Source organism: Scaptodrosophila lebanonensis, unplaced genomic scaffold, assembly GCF_003285725.1.
Source record: "Scaptodrosophila lebanonensis strain 11010-0011.00,11010-0021.00 unplaced genomic scaffold, SlebRS2 tig00000080-arrow-pilon, whole genome shotgun sequence".
NCBI classification, from domain to species: Eukaryota; Metazoa; Arthropoda; class Insecta; order Diptera; family Drosophilidae; genus Scaptodrosophila; species Scaptodrosophila lebanonensis.
The window spans coordinates 5,775,307-5,799,764 of NW_022060561.1; the positions used below are offsets into that span (position 1 = coordinate 5,775,307).

At 38.4% G+C, this 24,458-nt stretch overlaps 4 protein-coding genes across 5 annotated transcripts; 1 reads left to right on the forward strand and 3 right to left on the reverse strand.

Annotated features, from left to right (window-relative positions):
- Nucleotides 1-16,801: 16,801 nt before the first annotated feature.
- On the reverse strand, nt 16,802-18,138 carry LOC115626227. Its single transcript, XM_030521527.1, has 4 exons — nt 17,950-18,138; nt 17,439-17,893; nt 17,097-17,384; nt 16,802-17,038 (listed from the first exon to the last, which is right to left on the reverse strand). Exons 1-4 carry the CDS (start codon nt 18,060-18,062, stop codon nt 16,902-16,904), a joined length of 993 nt encoding a protein of 330 aa, XP_030377387.1. The 5' UTR covers nt 18,063-18,138; the 3' UTR covers nt 16,802-16,901.
- A 488-nt stretch (nt 18,139-18,626) lies between these two features.
- Nucleotides 18,627-20,036, reverse strand: LOC115626226. The gene is made up of 4 exons (XM_030521525.1): nt 19,813-20,036; nt 19,304-19,758; nt 18,961-19,248; nt 18,627-18,900 (listed from the first exon to the last, which is right to left on the reverse strand). Exons 1-4 carry the CDS (start codon nt 19,923-19,925, stop codon nt 18,743-18,745), a joined length of 1,014 nt encoding a protein of 337 aa, XP_030377385.1. The 5' UTR covers nt 19,926-20,036; the 3' UTR covers nt 18,627-18,742.
- Nucleotides 20,037-20,406: 370 nt separating this feature from the next.
- Nucleotides 20,407-21,763, forward strand: LOC115626223. The gene is made up of 4 exons (XM_030521522.1): nt 20,407-20,600; nt 20,663-21,117; nt 21,174-21,461; nt 21,522-21,763. Exons 1-4 carry the CDS (start codon nt 20,488-20,490, stop codon nt 21,686-21,688), a joined length of 1,023 nt encoding a protein of 340 aa, XP_030377382.1. The 5' UTR covers nt 20,407-20,487; the 3' UTR covers nt 21,689-21,763.
- A 96-nt stretch (nt 21,764-21,859) lies between these two features.
- On the reverse strand, nt 21,860-23,254 carry LOC115626225. 2 transcript variants are annotated; one of them, XM_030521523.1, is made up of 4 exons: nt 23,015-23,253; nt 22,497-22,951; nt 22,155-22,442; nt 21,860-22,094 (listed from the first exon to the last, which is right to left on the reverse strand). In XM_030521523.1, the coding sequence occupies exons 1-4, from the start codon at nt 23,125-23,127 to the stop codon at nt 21,937-21,939; spliced, it is 1,014 nt and encodes a 337-aa protein (XP_030377383.1). In that variant the 5' UTR covers nt 23,128-23,253; the 3' UTR covers nt 21,860-21,936. The 2 variants fall into 2 exon arrangements, with proteins under 2 accessions (XP_030377383.1, XP_030377384.1); XM_030521524.1 differs by lacking the exon at nt 21,860-22,094 and having other exon boundaries at nt 22,235-22,442; nt 22,493-22,951; nt 23,015-23,254.
- Nucleotides 23,255-24,458: the final 1,204 nt, after the last annotated feature.

Consider the following 24,458-nt stretch of genomic DNA (forward strand, 5'->3'; position numbering starts at 1 on the left):
TTGAATGGGATTGTCATCCAGTCAGCCAACCAGCCAGTCAAGGAACACTCCTTGCACTTGGCACAGAGTAAAAGACACCAGGCACATAGCGTGCTGACAGAGCATCAAGCGCAGTCAAGTCAAGGCTGCAATTAGAGATGGGTGCGTGCCAAGTTTTGTATTTCCGTAGAAGAATCTAGTCTAAGAAATCTAATTTAATGTAATTTAACCTAAATATATAAGCATTTCAAAAATATAAGTAGTTATAAGCCAAGGTTAGAAATGAGCGATGCGCGTGTAATAAATCGGACTTATCAGTTTTTAAAATGTAAATGGACTCGTATTATGCTTGTAAATAAAATAAATCATGATAGTAATTGAACTAGACAATATTTCCCAAGTTATCTAATATTTCAATTGATAGTCGATTTTCACTTGTATAAAATAGAGTATAAAATAGAATAGAATACTGAAAAAATGATTTCTTAAATACTTTCATTTAAATATAAACAAAGAAAATGCCAAATTGATTTTCATAAAAAACGGTCATTCTAATAACAAAATCTGGAATCGGTAGCTTTGATTAGAGCATTATTTTCTCTATTTCGAGTCTTTAATCAATAATCCTTTTTTAAAGCGACCTTTTATCTGATTGTTTTTGACATAACTAATTATTGCAATTCAGATAGATTCCAGATTAATATTCCATATGATAAAATATGTAAAACTTTTAAGCTACTTTCACTTTAATAGTAATTAAAACTAAAATTTATAAAATATATATGATTGGCATATCCTATTCAGATTATTACATACTTGTATTTGCTTCAATAATAAATAAATATGTGTACTAAACACTGTTCACGACTGTGGAGAAAGAAGCAATTAGATGTTGAAATATTTGGAATTGTAAGCAATATAAATGTCAGTTAATTTGAATCTGCACTAAGAACCCTGTCATACTAATTTTAGTATACAAGTATTGTAATCCATCGATAAGATGCACGTCGATTGTACAAGTATGTATAAATCGCGCGCAGTTCGCCTAATGAATTCAACCATTAAACACCTATGTTCTTTTCATTCTACAAGTAAGTAATAAAACCACAACATTGAATACTCATCTAGATTAGATACAACGGCTTATAAATTTATAATACACTTTTTAATTGATTGAAATCATATAGCTGGATTTCTTTAAATTTGGGGGACTAATCCGAAACCATTATGAAAACAGTTCACATAAAAGCTGATTGATATTAAAAACAAAAAGCAACAACCAAGTTTGCAGTTTGTATCCACAAGGAACACGTAAGAGTTAAAGGGGAATGCAAATCTCACGACTACGTCAGTTGCTCATCTCTAGGTGCAGCGACCAAGCCCTGGGCTGCGGCGCAGTGCAAACGACAATCGCTACTGCAGTTAGCGTTAAGTCAACTGTCTACTTTGCGCACGCAGGACATAACAAGTGTATAGATATATATACAAATATATACATAGTATGTGTGGGTGTGGGTGTGTGGCGTTTGTCGTGTTCCACGCCTTAGCACTGCCAGCCACTTGACAATATTCAAGTGTTCCGCTGGCATGTTTAAGATTAAAGCCCTGTGCCTCGGAACAAAAGTTGTGCGCTGCGACAATGTGCCAAGGCGCACAATTGGCAACTGCACAGGGACCATGGACAGGCGGACGGGTGGGCGGGCGGACGGGTGGGCGGGTGGACAGGATCTGGCATGGCATTGTTCTTGATGCTTGAGTTGCGTTTTGAAACATTTGCAAGAAATGTTTTGCTGCAATTGCACTCACAGGCTGGTTGGCTAAAGAGGGTGCATTGTTGCACAGCTGCCGAGAGTATTGTGGATGCCACCTGCCCAGCATTCAACTGTCACCCAAGAAGCGCCCTGTGATGCACATCCGAAAGCCAAGGGACTGCTGCCAAGCCACAAATCTTCATGCGATTACATTGGACCACAGACGTCTCGTACATAGTTGCCTAATCAGTTTAAGCACAAATTAAGAATGCATTTGAACAAGAACCGAATGTTCAGAAATTCTGTAATTGTAATTATTATTATTACTTAATGTAATTGACGAATTTTCATTAAAATAATAAGAACACAATGCCCTACATAAAGATGCCCTAAATAAATATATTCGTAAAATTCTCAAGATCAAAGTTAAATTCTATTATTTTTATTATATTTCCAAATAACGTTCATAAACTTCGTTTGATCACTAACTAAAAGTTTGTTTATAGCTTGTTAGTTGTTTGAAACATTTGCAAAGAATCAAAAAATTAAAATAGAAGTCCAGAGTTTGATTTGTCTGTCCCGAATGTTTGTGAGAAAAGCTGCACGGTATTTAAAATTCAACCAAAGTGATATTTTATATGAAAGCCTTAGCCGTAGCTGGGCAAGTAATAAAAGGATGACTGAAAAGATGCAAAATTATGATTGGAAACTATCCAGATTTTACATATAAAACTATATAAAATATAAAATTGATTTAATATATTTTATTAATTTCATTTAACATATAAAACTATATACTCAAATAAATGCGCAATACCTTTTAAGTTAAGTTCATAGTCCCTTCTCAGGGTATTATTGTTCTTCAAATTTGATATTTGTTTTGTAATGATACCAAATGTAATGAAATAATTACACATATTTCTTAAGTAAGAAAACGATTTTATTGCTCAAAATTTCAAATTTGCTATTCCGTTACAGTTCTATTTGATATAGAAAATCGGTGCAGAGTAATTCTTAATTTAAAATATATATATTTTATCAAAAAAATGCCTCAGTCATGTTCCAATAGCGTTATGATTTTAATGAGCATATTGTCGATCAAAGCCCACTCGATCAGTCCGAAAACTGGCCAATTGAATTAAACGCTTCCAATGATTCTCGCACTTGACTGAATCGAAAACTTTTCGCATTAGTAAATGCTGATTTTGCCGCTTTAACTGCAGCCCCACTTGAGCATCTAACTATGTAAGATAGTTACCCCGGACCTCCATCCCACACTCAATCACAGCTCAGCTACCGCCACCGACCTGCCACACCAACAAAAACAGTGGCTGAGTAACCGCAGCACAGCTGCTGCCATCGAAGTTGTTGCAACTGGAACTGCAACTGGTGTCTGTGGCATAATTGATTCGCTAACGAAGCACGTGTGTGCGAGGGAGATAGAGAGTGTTTGTGTTTGCCACTAAACGTTTTGCTGACAGGCAGCCTCTCTCCTCCTGGCGGGTGCAGCAGCAAGCCTGCCAGCCTGTCAGCTTGTCGGTAACTTTGGCTCAATGTGCTGCCGTGTTAGTCAATCAGTGACTTTTCTTTGGCAACAAATTCTCTAAATGAAAATGCTACATCATTTATCAACATGAAATGGCAAAGCGGCAGCACATTGGCCGCATCAAGTGGCAAGTGGAGAAAAAGTTTCAATGCAGACCCGTTCCATGTGATGCAACTGTTTGCTGAAAACTTGCAAAAAGTTTCCACACAAAGGTGTCCCCTACCAGTGTTTACCAGGGATGCAAGTTGATTTATAAGCAAACAGTCAATCAATCTCGTGCCTAGTTTGTTCATGCACAAATACCCAAAGACTCCTTAAACTTAGAAAAGGAGACCAGCACTTACTGCACCCATTGTCTTCAGCTAGACACAATAGAGACTACGAATCTAAATGGAAAGAGTTTAGAAGCTAACTCTACAGATAATTGAATGTACCTTATGATATTGCGAATTGAGTTGATCTGGTAATGTCTACATGTATATCTGTTAAAAAAAATTCAGATAGCGTCAAAAGGAGCCTGCGATGAGTATCAAAGAATTTAAAGCTACATATGCGATGAATCGAATAAGTCAGTAACAGGAATAATAAGTAAACCAATGTAATAGCGTACCTCCCAAAAGAAGTCTTAAAATATATATTTTTATCAGATTAAGTCAAAAGCAAGAGTGGATTATCTAAAAAGTGTATATTTTTCAAGGAATGAAGCGTTCTTTCATCTTTGTCTCGATCTCGTATAACCGTCTAAAAAAAGACTAAAAGTAAATACTTACAAAACGGGTGATTTTCGATAGTTCCTCAAATAAAACATAATCCGATATTATGTATGCTATGTATACTACTTTGAAGTAGGTTGGGAAGAGGCGACATATTCGTCTATCTGTAAATAAAAAGAAGTTCAGAAAAAATCGACGAGCATGATTACAAAAATGTCAAAGTTATCATAAAATTTACTAATGGTCCAACTTAGGACAGATCTTAAATAAAGAATAAAGATGTAAACAAAAAAATAACTGCGACAAACCCGTAAGCAAAACATGTCATCTTTTCTTTCTAACGATCTAAATATTTGGACAAAAAAAGTAATTTCATAAATCTTTACACATTTCGTTAGCTGGTTTTAGGAATAGTTAAAATCTGTGACATGCTCCGTATATTAAAGTTCTCTCAACGTAATATAATTCAAGTCTCTAAATCGGGCTACATTTCCCAGTGTCGTTCCTGCCTAATCTCTAATAAAAGAACACAAATTCTTTGTAATAGTGAATCAAAGCCATTAAGCGGTCAGTGATTGCGATTTTTAAAAGGATTTCGCAACCCTGATTACAGTTTCTCAGCTCTTGTTGAAGTGTTTGTTCTTTGAAACGCCAAAATAGACTTTGCTCCCATTCCAAACTCTCTCTCTCTGGTTATTCTGTAGAGCATTACTGCCCACATTTCGTGGCAACCTGAAGAGCTACACTTCTGGCACACCCAGGCATTCATACTTGAAGAGCCCTTTCACAACTTTTTCGACTCATTAGATGCACACTTAAGCGCTTCGCTGGCTGTAGGTTCGCTTAAAAGCCTCAGCCGCAACTTAATCCCAGCCCAGTAGTGTGCACTAAATCAAGACATTTGCATACACTTCATTAGCCGACGCATTCAACGCCCACTACGACCACAAGCAAGTTACTTCCTGTGTCAGAGAACTGCTCGAACAACAAGTCTTAAAGTCGCTTCTTGGGGCGAAAAGAGAGAATTCAGTCCCAGCTCATCATCATCATCGTCATCAGCCACATCAATGGCAAAAATTGCAAGTTGCCTTTTCCGCAGCAGCCCGTCCTCGTTGTTTACTTTTGTGTCTGTTGGCAAAAACCAACAGCTAACAGCCAACAGCCAACATCCAAGTGGAAATAAATTACAGACGACTTTGTCATGTTGTCGAGTGACCACCAATACCAATCCCAACACCACACACAGACACACAGACACACACACACACACTTATTCAGCGCACATTTTGGCTAAATAATTGCAATTTTTATTAGCGAACGCAATAAATGCCAGCTATATGTTTGTACTTGTATGTCCGAGAAATTGTCTGCTCGCCAGCACTTATTATCAGCCTCATCATCGATGATGTCGGGAAAGTTGCCTCCCCTCCAGTCCCCACACCCTACTGCCCATTCACATCACTTTCCCAGCAAGTTTTTTATTTACTCAAGTGCCAAGCGTTTCGGACTTGTTCTGGGTCTTGGCATCTTCTTCTTCTTCTTCAATATGTATGTATGCTACGTACGACATTTAATTGGATTTCTGCTAAAATTGCGTTTATTATTGCGACTACTTTGCCGGCGTTATGAGGTGCGAAGGGGCCAATGATGAGAATTGCTGGTCCGTGCCCGTTTTTCTGGCCATAAGTAAGCAGAGACTAACCCAGCAGCCTGGCAAGTAATTAACTTTTTTGGCACTGTGTGTGTGCGTGTGTATAGGCATAGGCATATAGGTTGTGGCTTGTGGTTTCAGGTCGGTGCGAAGAGAAAGGGTTGACCTCTTTAGCTCGTGTGGGAATGGGGGTAGTAATCGTGTACATCTCAAAAGAGCTATAAGTCCTTCCCCAAAGCAAACATCATTGGGCATTTACGGACTCTGCAATTTTGGCAACCTGACTGCTGCATAATAAGGACCTTTTCTGTGCTTAAAGGTTCTTCACAACGAGCGATTATTTTGGACAAAAGCTGGAGTCAATGAATCAATTACTGAAGATTTATTGACATCCAATGAGGAAATGAGAAGGCCGGTTTTTTTTACATTAAAAGCCCCGTCACTGGTAACAAATTTTCCCAGCACGGCAGTATTCGAAATTTAAGAATTCGAAGAGTAATGCTTTTTAAACCGAATTATTAACATAAACTGGTAACTATTTGAAATATATTTCTGTAAATATAACAAAATTGCAATTATTAGTTGAACGTGTGGAAAAATTGACTAAAGTTGTCGTTTACGCTGTTTTCGAAAAGACTCTATAGAAAGAGAGTTTTTAGAAACATTTCAATTAAGTGAAATTTTTTGATATCATCAAAACAAAAAAGAAACAACAATAAATAGGTATACATTTTTCAAATATTAATTCCTTTCCTATTAATTTATTGACTTAAATGAATAAACATAGCTATTTTAAAAGATACGAAAATTCGGACTTGCTTTTTTTTCGTTACATACTATAGAATAGTATTTTGTGTAGAAAATTCAAAAATAAAAAACTTGTCCCAAAAGTAAATTCATTTTCTGACGCTTTAAATAAAATTCAATCAGAAATATTACACAATCTCTCTCCAGCTCTAGATGGGCGACATATCCAAGCATTTAGAATTACTTTTAAAGTAATTTCGGAGATTATTTCAATCGGAACAGCGACATACATTCTGAATATTACAACTCAAGTATTGCAGACAGCAGAACGGAGATAATAAGATAAATATTATCAAAAAATACTAAAAGCTAATAAGGTTCACATTCTGTCGGGTCAAACAGACTGCTCTTAGAGCTCTGCTTAAATAAGACTTCACTGTACAAAAAAATCCTAATAATAACAGATTTAAGGGCATTATACGTTGCCGTGCCTGATCCAAATTTTCGCCCAAGTTTAATGCCTTTAAAGAATAAAACGCACTCAGCATAACATTTAATTCCATTTCGCTTTCGAATTCAACAAACGTTAATCCTTTTTAAATTACAATTTGCTGCAAATAGAAAGTAAGGTATACTTTCTTTGGAGAATTAATTTTAACGCGGAAAGTGCGAAGGCATTGAGGGCGGAGTAAGTTGGAGCTCGTCTCACGTACTATCTGTTGAAGCAGATATCAATGATGCCACTGATATAGCCCAGACAACATATAAAGCCTTGACGGCTGTCCTGCCCTGCCCTGCCAGCCCACAATTTGATGTGCCTCCACGGTCTACACGTGCTGTCCCCCCCCTTGTCAGTTGCGTGTAAATATTTATAAATATTGACAGCTTGAAGTGAAGTTTATAAGTGACACGGAGCAGGCACTTGCGACTGGATACTTAGAAAGCAACCCAACACCCGCATAGCTATCTACCCAACGAATACACATATTATTAAATATATACTTGTATATATACACACGCACACACACACACTGTTGAAAAGGAAGGAAATTGGAAGCTTTTTCGGGCTAGGCGAAGCCCCAACACTTGTGGTCAAACTTAAAAGCCTCTTTGATGGTTGCCTCAAGACTAGGCCACGAGGGTGGATGGCTGGATGGTTAGATGGTTTGTACCCAGCGTGCGTAATGAAGTTGCTACTTGAAAATGTGGGTGAGGTGATTCCAAGGGAGAGGGAATGAGAGCATTGTCAAGTGCGAGGAGAAAGCGAGGCCGAGGCAGAAGCAGAGGCAGAGCACTATGTGCGTCCAATGACTTGGTGAAAATATTGACAAAGCAATTTGCTTGTCAGACAATTAAGTGCTTAATTGGATAAATGCACAGAGTATCGCGCCTAGGGCCTAAATGCTGACAAAGAGAACACACCAACAGCACACAGCTCAAATTGTAGCAAAGATTAAAAGTGGAAACGGAAGTTGTTGGGGTAGATGATGGCATCTCCATCAAGAAACCGGCCAAACGGCGGTTTAAAATAAGATATTTTGATAGCAGGGCAGCAGAAACTTATCCACAATTTTAAAGCAATGAGAGGCTAGATAGCACTTCAGAGATGTCGACTTTGAAATAATACACTCTTCAAACCAAAATTAGCTGTTGAAGCAGAGTAAATCAAATCGAAAAATCAATTGAATATGATAAAAAAAAAGAGATAAGATAAACTTTACGTGGCAAGGTAATTATTAACTCGATGAAAACATTCTTTAAGCTATATTTAAAATCAATTGAATATGATGAAAAAAATAGATAAGATCAACTTTACGTGGCAAGGTAAATAAAAAATGTGCTGAACATATTCAGTAAGTCAAAGCACATCTTTTACGGTTGGTTTAATATTTACAGATTAGTTTTGTCGCTTATTTAAAAGAAACTTTATTTACATTTAAGAACGAAAGCATGAAAATTGAAAGCATAATGTTTGCAGACTTCATAGCCTGCCAGTTTAAGAGGTTCATACAGTCATACTTAAGCCTTACAGTGTAAGTTACTCTTGAAATAAATCCTTTGCCATCATTCTTTTTGTGTATCTTTATTAGTGGGACAACTGCAAAACTGCAGGTATTCAATTGAAAATTCTTTTCGAACATGATTTACTAAATCATTCAATTTATTCTCATATAAAATGAGATTCCTCTAGCCTTCATAGTCTCCAAGTAAAAGTGGTTCAGATATTCGAACACAAATTCATTCTTTCTGCCTAAAACAAGCATTAAACCACATCATGAATGAAAATGAATTCCCTCTCAATCCAAGATATATAGTACGAATTAAATCGCCTTCAAAATGCAATAATGGCTAAATTGATGCAATAGCCGTTGCTAAACTACAATTTATATGATTTTTTCCCCTACTTGAAATTCATATGCCGTCAACAACAGAGACATACCTAAATATGCCAAGATACTGCAGACAAGCTAAAACAATAATCGCACAGCCATAAATCCTTTGCCAGCTCACAAATGTGGGCAGCAATTTTAATATAACTCTGTGCCAGAGATACGAAAATGTCAGCTGCCTGGCCGAACTGACACTCAGGAGTGGAGGCTGACACTCAGTCATAAATGAAAGTTGCCAACAACAACAACAACACCAACAGTAGAAAGAAGCAGCAAACCAACTCTCCAGAGGAAAATGCAGAAATATTTTAAGTACATTATGGAACTGGATGGAAGACTAGACTAGCAAATGGAGTTGGAGTTGAGGGAGTTTAGGAGCCAAGCCAAGCCAGCCGGCACAGATTTACGTAAATTTGTAGTCGAGATAAGTGAAATGTGACAGAGTGTTGTATTCTACCAACACAAACACACGCACACACACACACACACACACACAAAATACATTCACTTAAAGTGAAAGTATCTGGAGGAGATCAGCCCACTGTGAGGCGTTTAAACTGCCACTAAGTAGACTGCATCTCAGTGCCAGATAGCTGCATTAGACTCCATCAAAACGCTATTCATGGGGGCGCATAAAACATAATCAAGTCGTTGCTAAAAGTGGGTCAAGCAAATAAAAGCGACTGCAATATTTTTATAGTCATATTGCAAACATTCGCAGTCGCAACCAAAGTCGTAGTTTCCATTGACATTATTCTGCGTTTTTCTTGCTTTTCACAAATTGTCGCCATTTGCGACGACGAGGTGCGTCACTCACTCTCACTCATTCATTCACCCATTCACCCATTCATTCACTCAGGCACTCACTCCCTCAGCCAGTCTCTGGCAGTGGCAGTACTCTTGTCACATGGGCCAAGATAAACATGTTAGGTGGCTGATGGACGGGGAGGATGAAGGCGGGGGAGGGGAGGGAGGTATGGGGGCAGCAAGAAGCTTGGATTCAACTTTTTCGCTTTTTGCACTTCCCCTCAAAGCGTTTACATTTCCATTTTTGTGTGTGCTGTGTAAATTTCGTTGTGATTTATGTCTTGCAATTGACAGAGACTTTTTTCGGTTGTCAATGCGATGTTCCGACAGCTTACGTGTGCCAAAGATACGAGTATGCAGCCATGGAAGTGTAAAATGTGCTCTGTTTTCCATGTAAGTTGTCTTTAATCTTTCAAAGGGTAACAAGCTTCAAATGTCGCAGCTAACATTGACTTGTAACAGAGCTTGGCAGGCCAATTTGCCACTTTAAGAACAAAGCCTTGTAACTGTTTGTTGCATTCTTATGGGGGTTATCAGTATAGGATGAACAGCTTATCAAAAATTCTAAAAAATAAATAGCCAAACATAATTTAACAAAGTGTTGTTTTTCTTCCACTATGATGTAACTTTTACAGAAAATAATTTTCAATTTAAATATGAAATGGCCACTAAATGGAATATGCTTTCAGGATAAAGGACACCTTCTTACACTTAAACATGAAGGTTAGTAATTATTCCTAATAAAAATCGTCCACACATAACATTTTTTCAGCAGTAAACTCTTAATCTAAGGCTTAAATTCTTTAAAAAACTATAACACATTAACTACTAAGTATAGCAGCATTTTATAGAGTTTTGAAGTCTTAAGAAGAAAGCTCATCATCAGAAGAATCATCTTTGGAAGAGCTGTATCTAGTCTTTGTCTTCAAATAAATTTCATCTGCTAGACATCAGGAACTTCTAGAATAAAGTCTATTTTAAAAGATCGGAACACCAGAAACGAAGCTCGTAAAAAATATTGCCGGCTATTCAATTTCATTAATCAAAAACAAAAATATATTTACCAATCTAGGGTTATGTTCAAACCTCAGCTTTATCTAGAAGCTTTCCCATTAGAAAGTTTAATCCAATATAAATTGTAATTGTAAGGTGCCAGTCAAATCTCAAAAACTTTTTCTATTGAAGCAAAGAAATATACAAAGCGATGATAATCGTAATTTTTAGAGTGCTTCAAAGACTTTTTACTATATATAACTTTTTTATCTAGCCAGCGGAGAAACAGGGCGTACTATTATGAGGTACAACTTTGCACCCCAATGTTAGAAAGTGTTGCTTCAAAACTTTTTCAATTCAAAGTACATAGTACCCAAAACAGCTTTAGATATGACTGTTAACAAAGTCAATCATCTTCAATATCTTACAGTCATCTCAAGTTACAAAAAAAGAGTAAATGAGAAGCACAACCTTACCCTAGCCTTCAGGACCTTTATCGATAGTAGGACGTCAAGAATATTACGAACAGCATAACACAAGGGAGGGTGATGACTCTAGGTTGCTTGATAAGGTATACGTCTATTAAGGTTCAATCCATGGGGTTACAGTTTAAAAAATACTTTAATATCAAAAGAAAAAGATTGACTTCTCGATTTCGATAGTAATAAAGCGAACCAAACCTTTTTTGTTAAGTGCTTGATAAATTTGAAGAAAATTATTAGTTTATTTTGTTCAAAAACTAGTCAATTGCATTGGAGAGTGTCAAAACAGGCCACAGAGAAGGAGCTCTTCTCACACCTCCTGCTTGTATTTCCTTTGAAATTTATTCAAGTTGAACGTGAATTACTTTTATGCAAATTTTTAACAAGAAAATACGCACGTAATTCTTTATGATATGGAGCAACTCGAATAGAAATAATCCATACCTGCATTTACTTCGACATTCATTGTACTGCACTCTCAGCCCATGTCATCATCTGTCTTGTTTCCTTTGTAGCTCCTTTTCTTTCACTTTTCCTCACGTTGAATGTATTACAAATGAAACTCCTGCCCCAACCACTAACGTCAACATTTCAGTTGCCTTAAATTGTTCAATAACCATAAAACCCGACATAATTTCCAAGACTCAATGATGTTTTTATGCAAATCAAAAGGCATATGTATACCCCCGCACACGCATATGTCGACCAATACAGATCAATAAAAATGGAACAAATGCCTTTTGATAAGTGTAAAATTTACAATTCGAATTTTACAACAGTTGTGCGCCCTCCTTAACCCTTGACAAATGCGCGGCTTAGCAACACAATACAAAAAACTGCATAGGCTTACAAAAATGCCCCGCTAAATAGTTGAGCGCCCAACAAAGGGCCGCGGCAATCGAAAATGAAAAGTGAGAAATTTGGAGGGGAGAGAGAGAGAGAGTGAGAGTGTGAATACTATAGCCACAATCACAATAGCACAGATGTTTTACACATATTTCTCAAATATTTAAGCTGTTGCTTTTGACGCCCTGCATTCAAATTAAAAATTAAGCAATTTTTCTGCAGTCAGGCGCGACTCAAGGGGTTTTAAAGGCGCCCAAGGACTCTGGTTGCGTCAATTGTTGGCAGTAGTAGTTGCAGACCAAGAGGGGGTGACTTCTCTATGACTCTAATGAAGTCATTAGGGGTGGTTTGCAACCGTGTATGTGGTGGTTAACTTTTTGGCAATTGAAACTTGAGTTCTCTATAAATGCTTCTGCCGGCCGACGTCATCAGCAAATGAATAAATTATCAACTTTGTGGGCCAAAATGTGTAAGTAAAGTCTACATGCATGTGCGTGCTGGGGCCGTAATTGCAGTTGCCTGTCGTCTAGGCTATTAGTATAAATATTTAGCTCTAATGTACCTTGGCTTGTCGTCTCTCTAATGGTCTCTTTGCGAGGTGTCGACACTCAAATATGCATGAGCCCGACGAACAACAGCTTTAAGTACATGAAAGAGAGAAACCACTGAAGAAAAATTAACGCATAAAAAAGGCATTTGTAAGACATGAAAGGCAGTCAGTCACAGACAGTTTTAGGCGGGGGACAGGTGCCATTTAAAGCTACCCGCCCCACAACAACGGCAAGACCAAATACACGAGAAGACAAATCAATGCAGGTGTCACAAATGTCAGACGACAGCTTTTGCCAGCCCTTAAGGATATTAATGTCGCTGACTGAATTGATGATGACGATTGTTTTGTTGTATGGCAGCAGTGCGAAGCATAAGCCGATTTGCCATCTTATCACACAGACAGACGCTCCTCTCTCCCCCTCTCCACCTCTCAACCTCACCACTTGGTCGACGGGTCCAGGGACTCTGAAACTGACGATACTTCGACACTGCACAAAGAAGCGATTTCAATCTCAGCCTTCACAGGCACAGGCTTTCATAATGGGCTTCCAGCCTGCCTGCCTGCCTGCTTGCCTGACTGACTGACTTGCTGGCTGACTGCCTGCCTATTGACAGTCGTCATAAATCATGTGTTATAATATTAATCAAGTTAAAGCGCTTGTTCTCGTTGTTCTTGTTCTTATTCTTGTTGTTGTTGCAGCAATCGTGTGACATTTATTACGCCAGTGAGTTGAACTTGACATCCTGTAGAATGCACGAACTACACTTTAAAGTCGCTGCCAAGAACTTTAAGTTGGATGCTTTTAATTGCACTTCGTTTACATTTCATTGTCTGAGGCATTTGGCTGCTTAAGCTCTTGCACTTATTGCCTGCCTTCTGCCTTTTGCCAGCCCAACCATCATGAATTGTTTCTCTAATTGCAAGTCGTCCTTCGAGTCGTTCCCTTTTTGCTCTTGTCGCCTTCGGTTTTTTCTGCCCACTCTTGTTGTCTGGCCGTCACATTAAGGACTTGTAAAGTTAAATTAACTGTTTCGACTGCTATGAGAAGAGGCAGTGAAACCAGACACGCGTGTGTGGCTAGATAAGTTTACTTGCTCCCGAAACTTCTATCACATGCCTCTTAACTCACACTACATTCACAGATGGGCATTAGAATGTTTCTTCAAAAGCTGTAGAAAATGTAATTTTGAACTTCAAACTTGGTCCCAGACTTGCCTAATGAAGGAGAAGGAGGGGGTCCAAACTGTACCCACAAGGTCAAATGTTCGATAAACTTAAGTCAGGAGTATAAGATAAAGGATGAAAAACTTTATACACAACATTTTGAATATTTCTAATTTTAAATGCAATGTATTTTAGATTAGATGATTATTAGTTAGGCTTCAAACATCCATAACATTATTATAAGTCGCGCTAGAAAATTCCATAATATTATTTATTTGGGTCTGTAGAAGAAGAATTGAGAAACTGGCATCGCAGGAGATAGTTCAATATATTCTTTAATGTGGTTATAAGACTAGATTCTAAGATATGAGACATTCAATTTTCTAAATAGACTCTACCTTTCTTTCCATTCCCAGATTAACACTTTTTAAAGCAATTTCTTTACAAATTACTTCTAATCTAAAAATAGTTGCCTTTAATCACTCAATGAAAAGTATTCTGTAATTGTATTTATTATATTTTTCAAAAACTGTCCTTTTAAAAATATGTAAACTGGAAGATAAATAATAGTCGGTGAAGTACATCTTTTGTGGAGTACATTAGGAATAAATAATTAAGTGTCATTGGCATACTTTTAAAATTTCTATAACACCTTTAGTTTTAGTCATCGAAATAATATTAAAGCGCATACCTTAATATCAAACAAAACAGAGACTGATAACCATCGGCATCCGGGGACTCTGGAAGCCTACAAATTTGTGCTTTTTGAGTCTACTAGCTTTCCGGACTCAATAGCTTTCACCCAAGACTCTCTAGTATGATTCCAGCAAAGCAGAACCGGCGCTCAAATGAGAAGATGTTAAGAATGAATGACCTACTAATTTACTGGTTTGTAGGTTTTGTCAATCATCCCAGTTACCTTATTAATCAGCTTAAGTATCATGCTATTTATTATCTTATCTATTGTCTTACATTTTATCGCTTCGAAGAAAAAGTCTAACCATATATTTAAATCAACCCACGCTGGTACTTAAAGTACTTTCTTTTTACTTGTGCCATTGAAAGGCTAAAAAATTCAGCTAGAATCTTAACACGTACAACGCTTCTTCCCCAATGGCGGGTCTGCCATCCAGCCAGCCAGCTTATTATTTAATTCGCAGACTGTAAAATGTAATGCAATTAAAGGATTAACTGACAATGCCATTAGGCTTTATTGTCATTCTGGTGAATAGGAAAAAGAGAGCGCATAATTCACACGCACAGAGGACAGCTAATGAGAAGCTTTTGCATAATAATCCACTTCAAGTTGATGTTGCATAATGACTTACTGTTGGTTGGCATCGTCATTTTTCTTATATTTCTACGCTTACCTACAAGGGGAGCCGTGGAGAAGCACTTCAATTTTCGTTCAATATTTCAACAATTGATCCATTTTCAATTATTTAAATGACAAGCTGCAAATCTTAAGTGTTTGCATTGCGATATTTGCCTAAAAGCTAGAACGACTGCAAATAAGAAAATACATATAGTAGAGCGGGGAAAAAGGTAGCAGCGACCATCAACTTAATGTAATTGCTGCCCCTCTAGATGTTCGCCACGACCACGACACGACAAACAAAACGCCGTTGGCGCAACTTGTGGGCGGCCACATGGACGACATTTAAATAAACCAACAACAGTAACAACAACAAGAGCAACAACAACATCGACTGCCATTGACTTTGGCAACTACTCGAATTTTCACCAGCAGCAAAAATAAAATAAATTTCTTTGTATTTTATTTTCGTGTAGAATATTTGATTTGATTTTTGGGCAGAAGTCCTGTCCCCCCCATTCCCTCCACAGGGGCATTTTTTCAAGCTGATATCAGCAAAAATCGCAAATCAAATAAAGCAAATTGAATAAAGAGCAGGAACGCCCAACCATCGGCCTCCTACCTACGAGTAGGCGAAGGAAGGAGGACCGGCAGTTTCCTGGCATGTGATGTGATGTGATGTGTAGAAGGGGGCGTGTCGCCGCCTCTGTCGCCAAGCAGCTCGCTCTATAAAATTAGTTGCTAGTTCTGCGAATAGAGATCAAAATGTTCGTATAAAAGAATTATCTGTGCTTAAGTTAGATTATCTTTGGCCATACAATCCAATTGGCAATTGAATGGAAAGATTAGATTTACAGAGCTGATGGCAAATGAAATTTATTTTACTGGGCTCTCCGCCTCTGCCTGCCACTTGATTTGAAGTTAAGTTGCTGCGATGAGAGCCACTTGAGAAGTTTCTCGAGCTTCTGTCTGTTTTTCTTTCCTTCCTCCTCTTTCGTTTTATATTGAATTTGATTTGATTTGCTTGGGTTTAAGCAAAAATTTGTTTGCTTTTGTATGACACGCGTATATGGATGGAAGGAACATGTGAGTGCGCGTTTCCTTATCCTTATTCGGGATATTCAAATTAAATAATAATGACAAGGACAAACGATATATGCCTTATAGGAGGTAAAAGATACTGGTTTATGTCTGTGAGATACATAGCGGGGGTAAGGCATAGAGCTGTAAGATTGCTGGATTCTTTCTGCAGGTATATTTAACTACGAGTGCTTACTGTATTGTATATGTATTGAAATGAACGAATAAGTAATGCTTGGGCTAGAAAACTTTAAGACTAGGCTCTGCTTATAAGTTAGAGTATTTATTCATACAACATCGGATTTGAGTTTATTTTGAATTGAAATTGATTTTGGGATGCCAATCCCCTCTACCTTAGTAATATTGAATGTGTGCCATGTAGGTCAGAAGTACATGATCGTGCATGCTGAGGTTCTACTATTAGTTTGTGATCAACTTAAGTTTTGAATATGTCATGTAAATTCTCGCGTCAGCCTTTTACAAGGGATTGGTCCGCTATCAGTTTCCAAGCTACATTGTATTGAAAATATAGTTCTACGAGGATAGCTCATCACACTTAGAGATTGTCGAAATTATGTAAGTATTCAAGCGGGGCCCGACTAGACCAATGTATGAACATATATCTTCAAGTACAATGCAAAATGTTAAAGTACTACTACTACTACTATCTATTTAACTTGGAATCTTCAGCTCAGATGTATTTGCCTTCGACTGTTCCACAGTTTTCGGACGCCACACACATCTATTCAAAATCATTGACGATATGCCATAATAAAATGGAAAATATGTTGATAAGATCCTAATTATATATTAAATCTGTTTAAGTATAAAAATTGCAAAACAGAATTATGTAAAGTCCATTGACAGAACAATAATCAGAGACTTTAACAAGGTGGACCTTTTAAAGATCGCTTTCCTGGTTTGTCAGACTCTCGCAGAACTGCGTGAAAAATTTCAACTTCACGTTTTATAAAGTTCAAGCACTTTTCTACATCGCGACGGCTAAAGCTAGGATTTATATCTGTAAATGATATTCTTATCATCGAGTGCTCAAAAGGCCAAACATATTATGAACATACCGCGTCGCTTGCACAACATATGATACAAAATTTGTATGCCGTCCAAGGTTCGCTCCTTGTCCAGATTATTCGTAGTGATTGCAGTCTTGCAGGTGGTCAGCACCTTTTCCCTCCTCAGACTAATGGTGCGCGACTGATTATACGAACGCTCCAGTTTGGCCAAATCATTCTTAAGACCCAAAACAGTTAGGGCTGCTTCGTTGGTGACTTTTAGCATAGTTTTGCGCATTTCCTCAATTTCTTGTATCTTTTGTATTTCCAGTTTGTTGATTTCAACTTGGGCGAGCACTATCCAACGCACAGACTAAGGATTATTGTATATGACGTGTAATTCGAACTTACTGAGTGCATCGCAGCGATCCATGCAATCTTTTGGAGACTCAAATATGTCGGACACCTGCACAACATCATCCAGCACGCGCTCATAGGGCTCGAATTCCTTAACTGTTGACTTCAGATCCTTGCGAAATATTTTCAGCTCTTTCAGGGACGCATTCATATCATCGATTTCCTTCGATAGTTCCGAGTGCACATCGTTCTCATGCTGAATAATCTTCTCGGCACTGCGTTTCTTGTCAGCGCATTCTTTTATAAAGCTGTTGACCTCAATGAATCGCTTCCGCAACCGATCTTGAATCTTGTAAAGTCTCTGTATACGCGTGCAGTTGATCTCGGTCTGGCGTTTCGCATTTTTGTGCATATCTCTCTGCATAACGCGCATTTGCTCGTGCTCTCGCTGATTGGAAATAAACAACATCTCAATAGAATCCCCAGGCGAGTCCCAATTCGGGGGTTTGCTGTGCGATAAGGCTGGCCAGGTGATGATAAACCAGTTAGATGCAAAATCACTTACACGAAGAACTGTTCCTGCTGGCACGATTGAATGTAATCGCCCACAGCATGTTCCGGTTTGAGATCCATTTTGCCGATGACATCGGTCTTGAATGTGGGCCTCTTGCGCGGCATTTTCAAAGAGTATTAAATTGTCTCTACTTTTAAAAATAAATTGATGTTTTGAAATATTTATATGTAGTACGTTGTAGTGTAGCTGTGGGAATGTATTCAGTACTGCAAAGCTTTTACGATCTTTTGGAAAAATCTATTCATTTGACGGAAAACTGGTATACTCGTATGTCGTTAAAAAATACACAAACAGAGTGCCAGAAGGACTGCAAGATGGGAATCATAACCCGTTCATAATTTTTGAAAAGCCGCCCAATGCATAACAATTTCACAGTTAACCTGTGGGTCTGCGAGGAGGGAATGGAAACACTTGGGTTAATCATGGAATCCTAATTTCGATATCCTTTTACTATTTCAATGTATCTAGGCTTGATGGGACAGACATGGCAGCGACAATAGGAAGTCATTATTGGATAAAATAAAGGGTATTTAGAAATAAATAGATTACGATGATCCATGATATGGGTTTTTAATCCTTACATCTCAACATAATACCATTCGTAAATAAAATGAAACACTTTACGAGTATATTAAAAGCCTTAACCTGAATTGAAAGTACATCGGAAATATTGTACAAAATATTGTTAGTGGCTTTTATTTGTTTGTTTTAATATGTTCTAATCTAGATATGCATTGCTTTAAATAACTTAAACTTCACTCTTGCTAACATAATCAGCAAGGTTTTAGCATGGCGGGCCCTCATGTGTTGTGGGCTTTTCGGGTTTATTGGAACTTTTTTGCGCTTTAATCTTTCGCAGAACCCTAACTAGAAGTTCAACCTCTCGCTTTATGAAGTCCATCGAACTTTCCACATCGCGACGGCTAAAGCTAGCATCTATATCTGTAACAGTTATTATTATTAATAGATTCTCTGAACATATGAAACACACAACGGACGAACCGCGTCGTTTGCACAGAAGACGGTACAAAATTTGAACGCAATCCAAGGTTCGGTCTTTGTCCAGGTCGTTCATAGTGACTGTATCCTTGGTAGTGCCCAAGATCTTTTCCATTTTCAGGCACATAGTACGCGAATTATTGTAGGAACGCTCCAGTTTGGCCAAATCATTCTTAAGACCCAAAACAGTTAGGGCTGCTTCGTTGGTGACTTTGAGCATAGTTTTGCGCATTTCCTCAATTTCTTGTATCTTCTGCATTTCCAGTTTGTTGATTTCCACTTGGGCGAGCACTATCCAAGGCACAGACTAAGGATTATTTTAGATCACTTGATGGTTTTAACTTACTGAGTGCATCGCACCGATCCATGCAATCTTTTGGAGACTCAAATATGTCCGATACCTTCACAACATCATCCAAGACGCGCTCGTAGGGCTCGAATTCCTTAACCGTTCGCTTTAGGTCGTTGCGAAATGCATCCAGTTCTTTAATGGAGCTATTGCATTCATCGATGCCACCCGTTAGTTCTTCGTGAAGTTCACTCTCATGCTGAATAGCCTTCTCAGCACTACGCCTCTTGTCCGCGCAGTCCTTGATAAAGCTGTTCACCTCAATGAACCGTTTCCGCAACCGATCCTGGGTCTTGTACATTTTCTGAATGCGAGTGCAGTTGATCTCGGCCTGGCGTTTTGCATTTTTGAACACCTCGCTCTTCAGAACACACATTTGCTCGTACTCTCGCTGATTGGAAATGAACAACATCTCAATAGAATCCCCAGGCGAGTCCCAGTTCGGTGGTTTCCTGTGCGATACAGTTGGCAGCGTGAGGATGTCAGGAGAGGGCTGGGAAACTTACACAAAGAAGCGGTCCTGCTGGCGTGAAAGGAAGTAGTCAGCCACAGCCTCTTCAGGCTTGAGATCCATGTTACCGATAACATCGGAAGAGCGTGTGGGCTTCTTACGTGGCATTCTGACTAGATTATGTTAACCTGTGTAGTGTAGATAGTTGTCCTACAGTATTATTCGCTTGATAGCGAGTATTGTATGGTTGTGGGTATGTATTAGTTGTGTGTTTGTGAGAATGTATTAGTCTAGACTGACTATGTAGAGTGCTTTTTACAACTATTTGACAGAATTCAACCATGCTGTTGAGGTTGGGTTTATGACAAAAATCTCCAATTAATTAAATTAAAATATGTTTATCGCATATAAACTTCCATAGCTATAAATGTTATCACATTTTCTTTGAATTTCGCATTTGTTTGATTGCATTCCTGGCCATTTGAAAGCTTCTTTTAGTTCGTTCTAATGAGAACCTAAACAATGTTAGTTGCTTGGTAACAATAATCGAAAAAACAAAGTTTCCCTTGTTGTCATGTTGAAGTTGTTATGTTCATTTAATTGTATTAGTTATATTTTTCTGTTTATTTCGCAGTTATACTACAAGTGAGATTCTTTATTATTTCATTCCATTGTTGCGGTTTGTGTTTTTATTTCTAACAATAAAAAACGGATTTCGGAAAGATTTAACATGCCGCGTCGCAATCCCACAAAGAAACTCGATGTCATTGGAAGCTTGGACCTTCGGCCTGAAACCGCTGTGGGCGATTATATTGAGTCGAAGCAGCAAGAGGAATTGTTCATGTAAGTCTGCTACAAGGAGTGTTTTAAGGTTTTTATTATAGCAGCACTATCCTTGTCCTTAGAAAACCACCCCATCAGGACTCGGCTGGTGATTCCATCGAGCTCCTCTTCATAGCCAATGCCCGGGAACATGAAACAATGCTCAAGCTGCAGCAGGAAATGCTGGCCAATGCGAAGCGTCAGTCGGAAATTAATGCCGATCGTGTACGCAAGATGTATAAGACACAGGACCGATTGCGTAAGCGTTTCATCGAGGTCAATGGCTTCATCAAGGACTGTGCGGACAAGAAACGCATTGCCGAGAAGGCCATTAGCGAGGAGACGTTGTTGCACGAGGAGCTCATCAAGTCAAGCGAGAAATATAAGGAGTCTATCGCCGAGCTGAAGGTATTCCGTGGTGCCCTCAAGGCCACAGTCGAGGAGTTCAAGCCCTATGAGAAGGTACTGGATGAGGTTGTGAAAGTCTCCGACATATTTGTCTCACCCAAGGACTGTATGGATCGGTGTGATGCGCTCAGTAAGTATTTGCGGCTCACGGATACATAAAAATTAACGGACTAATGTCCCCGACAGTGCTTGCTCAAGTGGAAATCAACAACTTGGAGCAGCAAAAGACCCAGGAAATCGAGGAGATGCGTAAACAAATGGTCAAAATAACCAATGAGGCAGCACTGACTGTGCTGGGTCTGAAGAACGATTTGGCCAGATTAGAACGTTCCTACAATCAATCGCGCAGTCTTTGCCTCAAGTGGGAGAAGATCTTGGCGGGTGTGAAGGACTCCATATCCACAAATTATTTGGCCAAAGAGCGCACCTTAGACGCCGTTAATGTTTTGTATCGTTTGCTCTGTCGTAGACGCGGTATGTTTTCCATTTCCTTTCCTTGCTATATGTATCTACAACCAATTTCAATATTTTCAGATATGGAACCGACATATATGCGCTCTGATGTGGAAAACTGCATGGACTTCATTAAGGAGGAGGTCGAGCTTTTGAAAGCCATTTTGAAACAGTTTGAGGAACGGAAGGCAACCAAGGTGCCTGATAAAATGCCTGGGACGACAGCAATCGACGGCGCTGAGTGTTAACAAAATTTGAAGTATTTGAAAACATGCTGTAGATAATACATTAATATAACAACTCTTTCTTTTTTCTTAAGAATATGATTCACGATTTGTTTTAGCTCTTTTCAAAAACGTAGACGTAGTCCGGACGGTTCTACGACTAGGGACTGGACTAGGGAATAACGCCAAACACTGTCCGAAGTATTATTTTTATTTTTTATTCACTTGTTTTAATGTGTTTAGTAAGTGTATTAATACCGCAATACCCGGCGCTAACATGGCGGATCCTCATGCGTTGCATGCTTTCCAGGTTTGTGGGAACTTTGTTTCGCCTGAGCCTTACGCAGAACCCTGACTAAAAGTTCCACCTCTCGCTTGATAAAGTCTAGTGACTTTTCTAGATCGCGGCGGCCAAATTCAGGTTCCATATCTGCAAGAGTTATTACAATTATAGACAGTAGTCTATCGATGAAAAACATTGCTGACTAACCGCGTCTCTTGCACAGCAGGCGATACATAATTTGAACACCGTCCAACGCTCGTTCCTTGTCCAGGTCGTTCGTAGTGATTGTTTCCTTGGTGGTGGTCAAAAGCTTCTCCATTTTCAGGCACATAGTACGCGACTGATTATATGAACGCTCCAATTTGGCCAAATCATTCTTCAGCCCCAGAACAGCTAAGGCTGCTTCGTTGGTTACTTTGAGCATAGTTTTTCGCATTTCCTCAATTTCTTGTATCTTCTGCATTTCCAGTTTGTTGATTTCCACTTGGGCGAGCACTATCCAAGGCACAGACTAAGGATTATTGTATATGACGTGTAATTCGAACTTACTGAGTGCATCGCAGCGATCCATGCAATCTTTTGGAGACTCAAATATGTCCGATACCTTCACAACATCATCCAAGACGCGCTCGTAGGGCTCGAATTCCTTAACCGTTCGCTTTAGGTCGTTGCGAAATGCATCCAGTTCTTTAATGGAGCTATTGCATTCATCGATGCCACCCGTTAGTTCTTCGTGAAGTTCACTCTCATGCTGAATTGCCTTCTCAGCACTACGCCTCTTGTCCGCGCAGTCCTTGATAAAGCTGTTCACCTCAATGAACCGTTTCCGCAACCGATCCTGGGTCTTGTACATTTTCTGAATACGAGTGCAGTTGATCTCGGCCTGATTCTTTGCGGTCTCAAAGAGCTCCTTCTTTAAAATTGTCATTTGCTCGTACTCTCGCTGATTGGAAAGGAACAACATCTCAATAGAGTCTCCAGGCGAATCCCAGTTCGGAGGCTTACTGCGCGATTACGTTGACAAAGTACTTGTAATGATGAATCAGTTGAACGGTAAACACACTTACACGAAGAATTTCTCCTGTTGGAGTGATTCCCGGAAGTAGGGCACAGCATCTTCAGGATTCAGATCCAAGTTACCGATGACATCGGTCTTGCGTGTGGGCTTTGTACGCGGCATTCTTAAAGGATGGTATAATGCCGGTGGTGTTGGTGTTTTTATGTTTTTTTATTGTTTTGTGTTATTTTGGTTTTTTTTTTAAATATTTTTTAAAATATTTTAGAGAAACGTGTGACTGTGAGAATGTATTGATTGAACATGACAAAGTTTTAAAAAATTATTTAACACAAAACTCTCAGTTTGAATATTTTTTTTCTCGCACTTTTTTTACTCGCGCATTAAATAAAATTTTATAAAATGTGATCATCACATTGATGAAATCTTTAATTGATTTAATATCCACTTTTTAAAAGAGAACAGCTTTTCTGGAGCATTCTTAGAGCTTAATCAGTACTAAGACTGCTTGCTTGGAAGTAAAAACTTCCCTTACTTCCGTTTTTTTTCCATAAGCCTCGAGGTTGCAATGTACACTGTAGATTTTAACTTGATTTTTGAGAATCGCAATCATTTTACTATATATGCACTGTAGATATAAGCTTAATGACGTAAGTCTAGCAATGCTTTTCTACTGAAGAAAAGTATTAAAGATAAATATATTGTGATAAACAGTTTGAATGCCATGTCGCTTTAACCGAATTTCCGAATGACAATCGAGGGCTTTAGCCAGTCCCCCAAATTATTTTTACAAAAATAAACAAAAATATTTTGTACAATTTGGTCATTTAAAGAGGCCGACTGATAAACAGATAGAATGGTGTTCAAATTGACTTAAGATAATTAAGAATTCGTACATCATTTGATGTTTTCCGCACTTCATATTTCTCTACGAATATAAGGTACTTTGACTGTAAGAGGAAAAGTGTACAGATTGTTAAAATTCCTGAGATAAGAGAATTTGTTTAAGGAGACTTAGCTATACTATTTAACTTAGTTCGTTTGTATAAATTTCGTCTACATATGGATAAAACAAGCTTACTCGACAAGTTAAGAGTCGCTAGCTTTTATAACTTAAAAGATCAAGACTTACAGATGGCGAACAAATAAACGGACATGTCTTAACGGACTGTCTCCTTAACTAGGTCTCCTTAGAATATCCTACTGTATATTTTTGCAAATAAAAATTATGTATGGAACACAATATTTCCCAGATGGCCACTTTTTTTACTCTCTCTAGCTTTTATAGCTTAAAAGATCAACAGATAAACGGACAGATAATCGGACATGTCTTTACGGACTGTCTCCTTAACTAGGTCTCCTTAGAATATCCTACTATTAGAATATTTTTGCAAAAAGAAATTATGTATGGAACACAATATTTCCCAGATGGCCACTTTTTAATCGCTCTCTAGCTTTTATAGCTTAAAAGATCAACAGATAAACGGACAGATAAT

What these genes read in the sequence shown, in the direction of transcription:
- LOC115626223 (XM_030521522.1), top strand. Translation starts at nt 20,488, where the DNA reads ATGCCGCGTCGCAATCCCACAAAGAAACTCGATGTCATTGGAAGCTTG. An exon ending in CAGCAAGAGGAATTGTTCAT is followed by an intron (nt 20,601 to 20,662) that starts GTAAGTCTGCTA and finishes CCTTGTCCTTAG; the next exon opens with AAAACCACCCCATCAGGACT. An exon ending in TTTGCTCTGTCGTAGACGCG is followed by an intron (nt 21,462 to 21,521) that starts GTATGTTTTCCA and finishes CAATATTTTCAG; the next exon opens with ATATGGAACCGACATATATG.
- LOC115626227 (XM_030521527.1), bottom strand. Translation starts at nt 18,062, where the DNA reads ATGCCGCGCAAGAGGCCCACATTCAAGACCGATGTCATCGGCAAAATG. An exon ending in CAGCAGGAACAGTTCTTCGT is followed by an intron (nt 17,894 to 17,949) that starts GTAAGTGATTTT and finishes CTTATCGCACAG; the next exon opens with CAAACCCCCGAATTGGGACT. An exon ending in TATGTTGTGCAAGCGACGCG is followed by an intron (nt 17,039 to 17,096) that starts GTATGTTCATAA and finishes TATCATTTACAG; the next exon opens with ATATAAATCCTAGCTTTAGC.
- LOC115626225 (XM_030521523.1), bottom strand. Translation starts at nt 23,127, where the DNA reads ATGCCGCGTACAAAGCCCACACGCAAGACCGATGTCATCGGTAACTTG. An exon ending in GGATCGCTGCGATGCACTCA is followed by an intron (nt 22,443 to 22,496) that starts GTAAGTTCGAAT and finishes TGCCTTGGATAG; the next exon opens with TGCTCGCCCAAGTGGAAATC. An exon ending in CCTGCTGTGCAAGAGACGCG is followed by an intron (nt 22,095 to 22,154) that starts GTTAGTCAGCAA and finishes TAACTCTTGCAG; the next exon opens with ATATGGAACCTGAATTTGGC.
- LOC115626226 (XM_030521525.1), bottom strand. Translation starts at nt 19,925, where the DNA reads ATGCCACGTAAGAAGCCCACACGCTCTTCCGATGTTATCGGTAACATG. An exon ending in GGATCGGTGCGATGCACTCA is followed by an intron (nt 19,249 to 19,303) that starts GTAAGTTAAAAC and finishes TGCCTTGGATAG; the next exon opens with TGCTCGCCCAAGTGGAAATC. An exon ending in TCTTCTGTGCAAACGACGCG is followed by an intron (nt 18,901 to 18,960) that starts GTTCGTCCGTTG and finishes TAACTGTTACAG; the next exon opens with ATATAGATGCTAGCTTTAGC.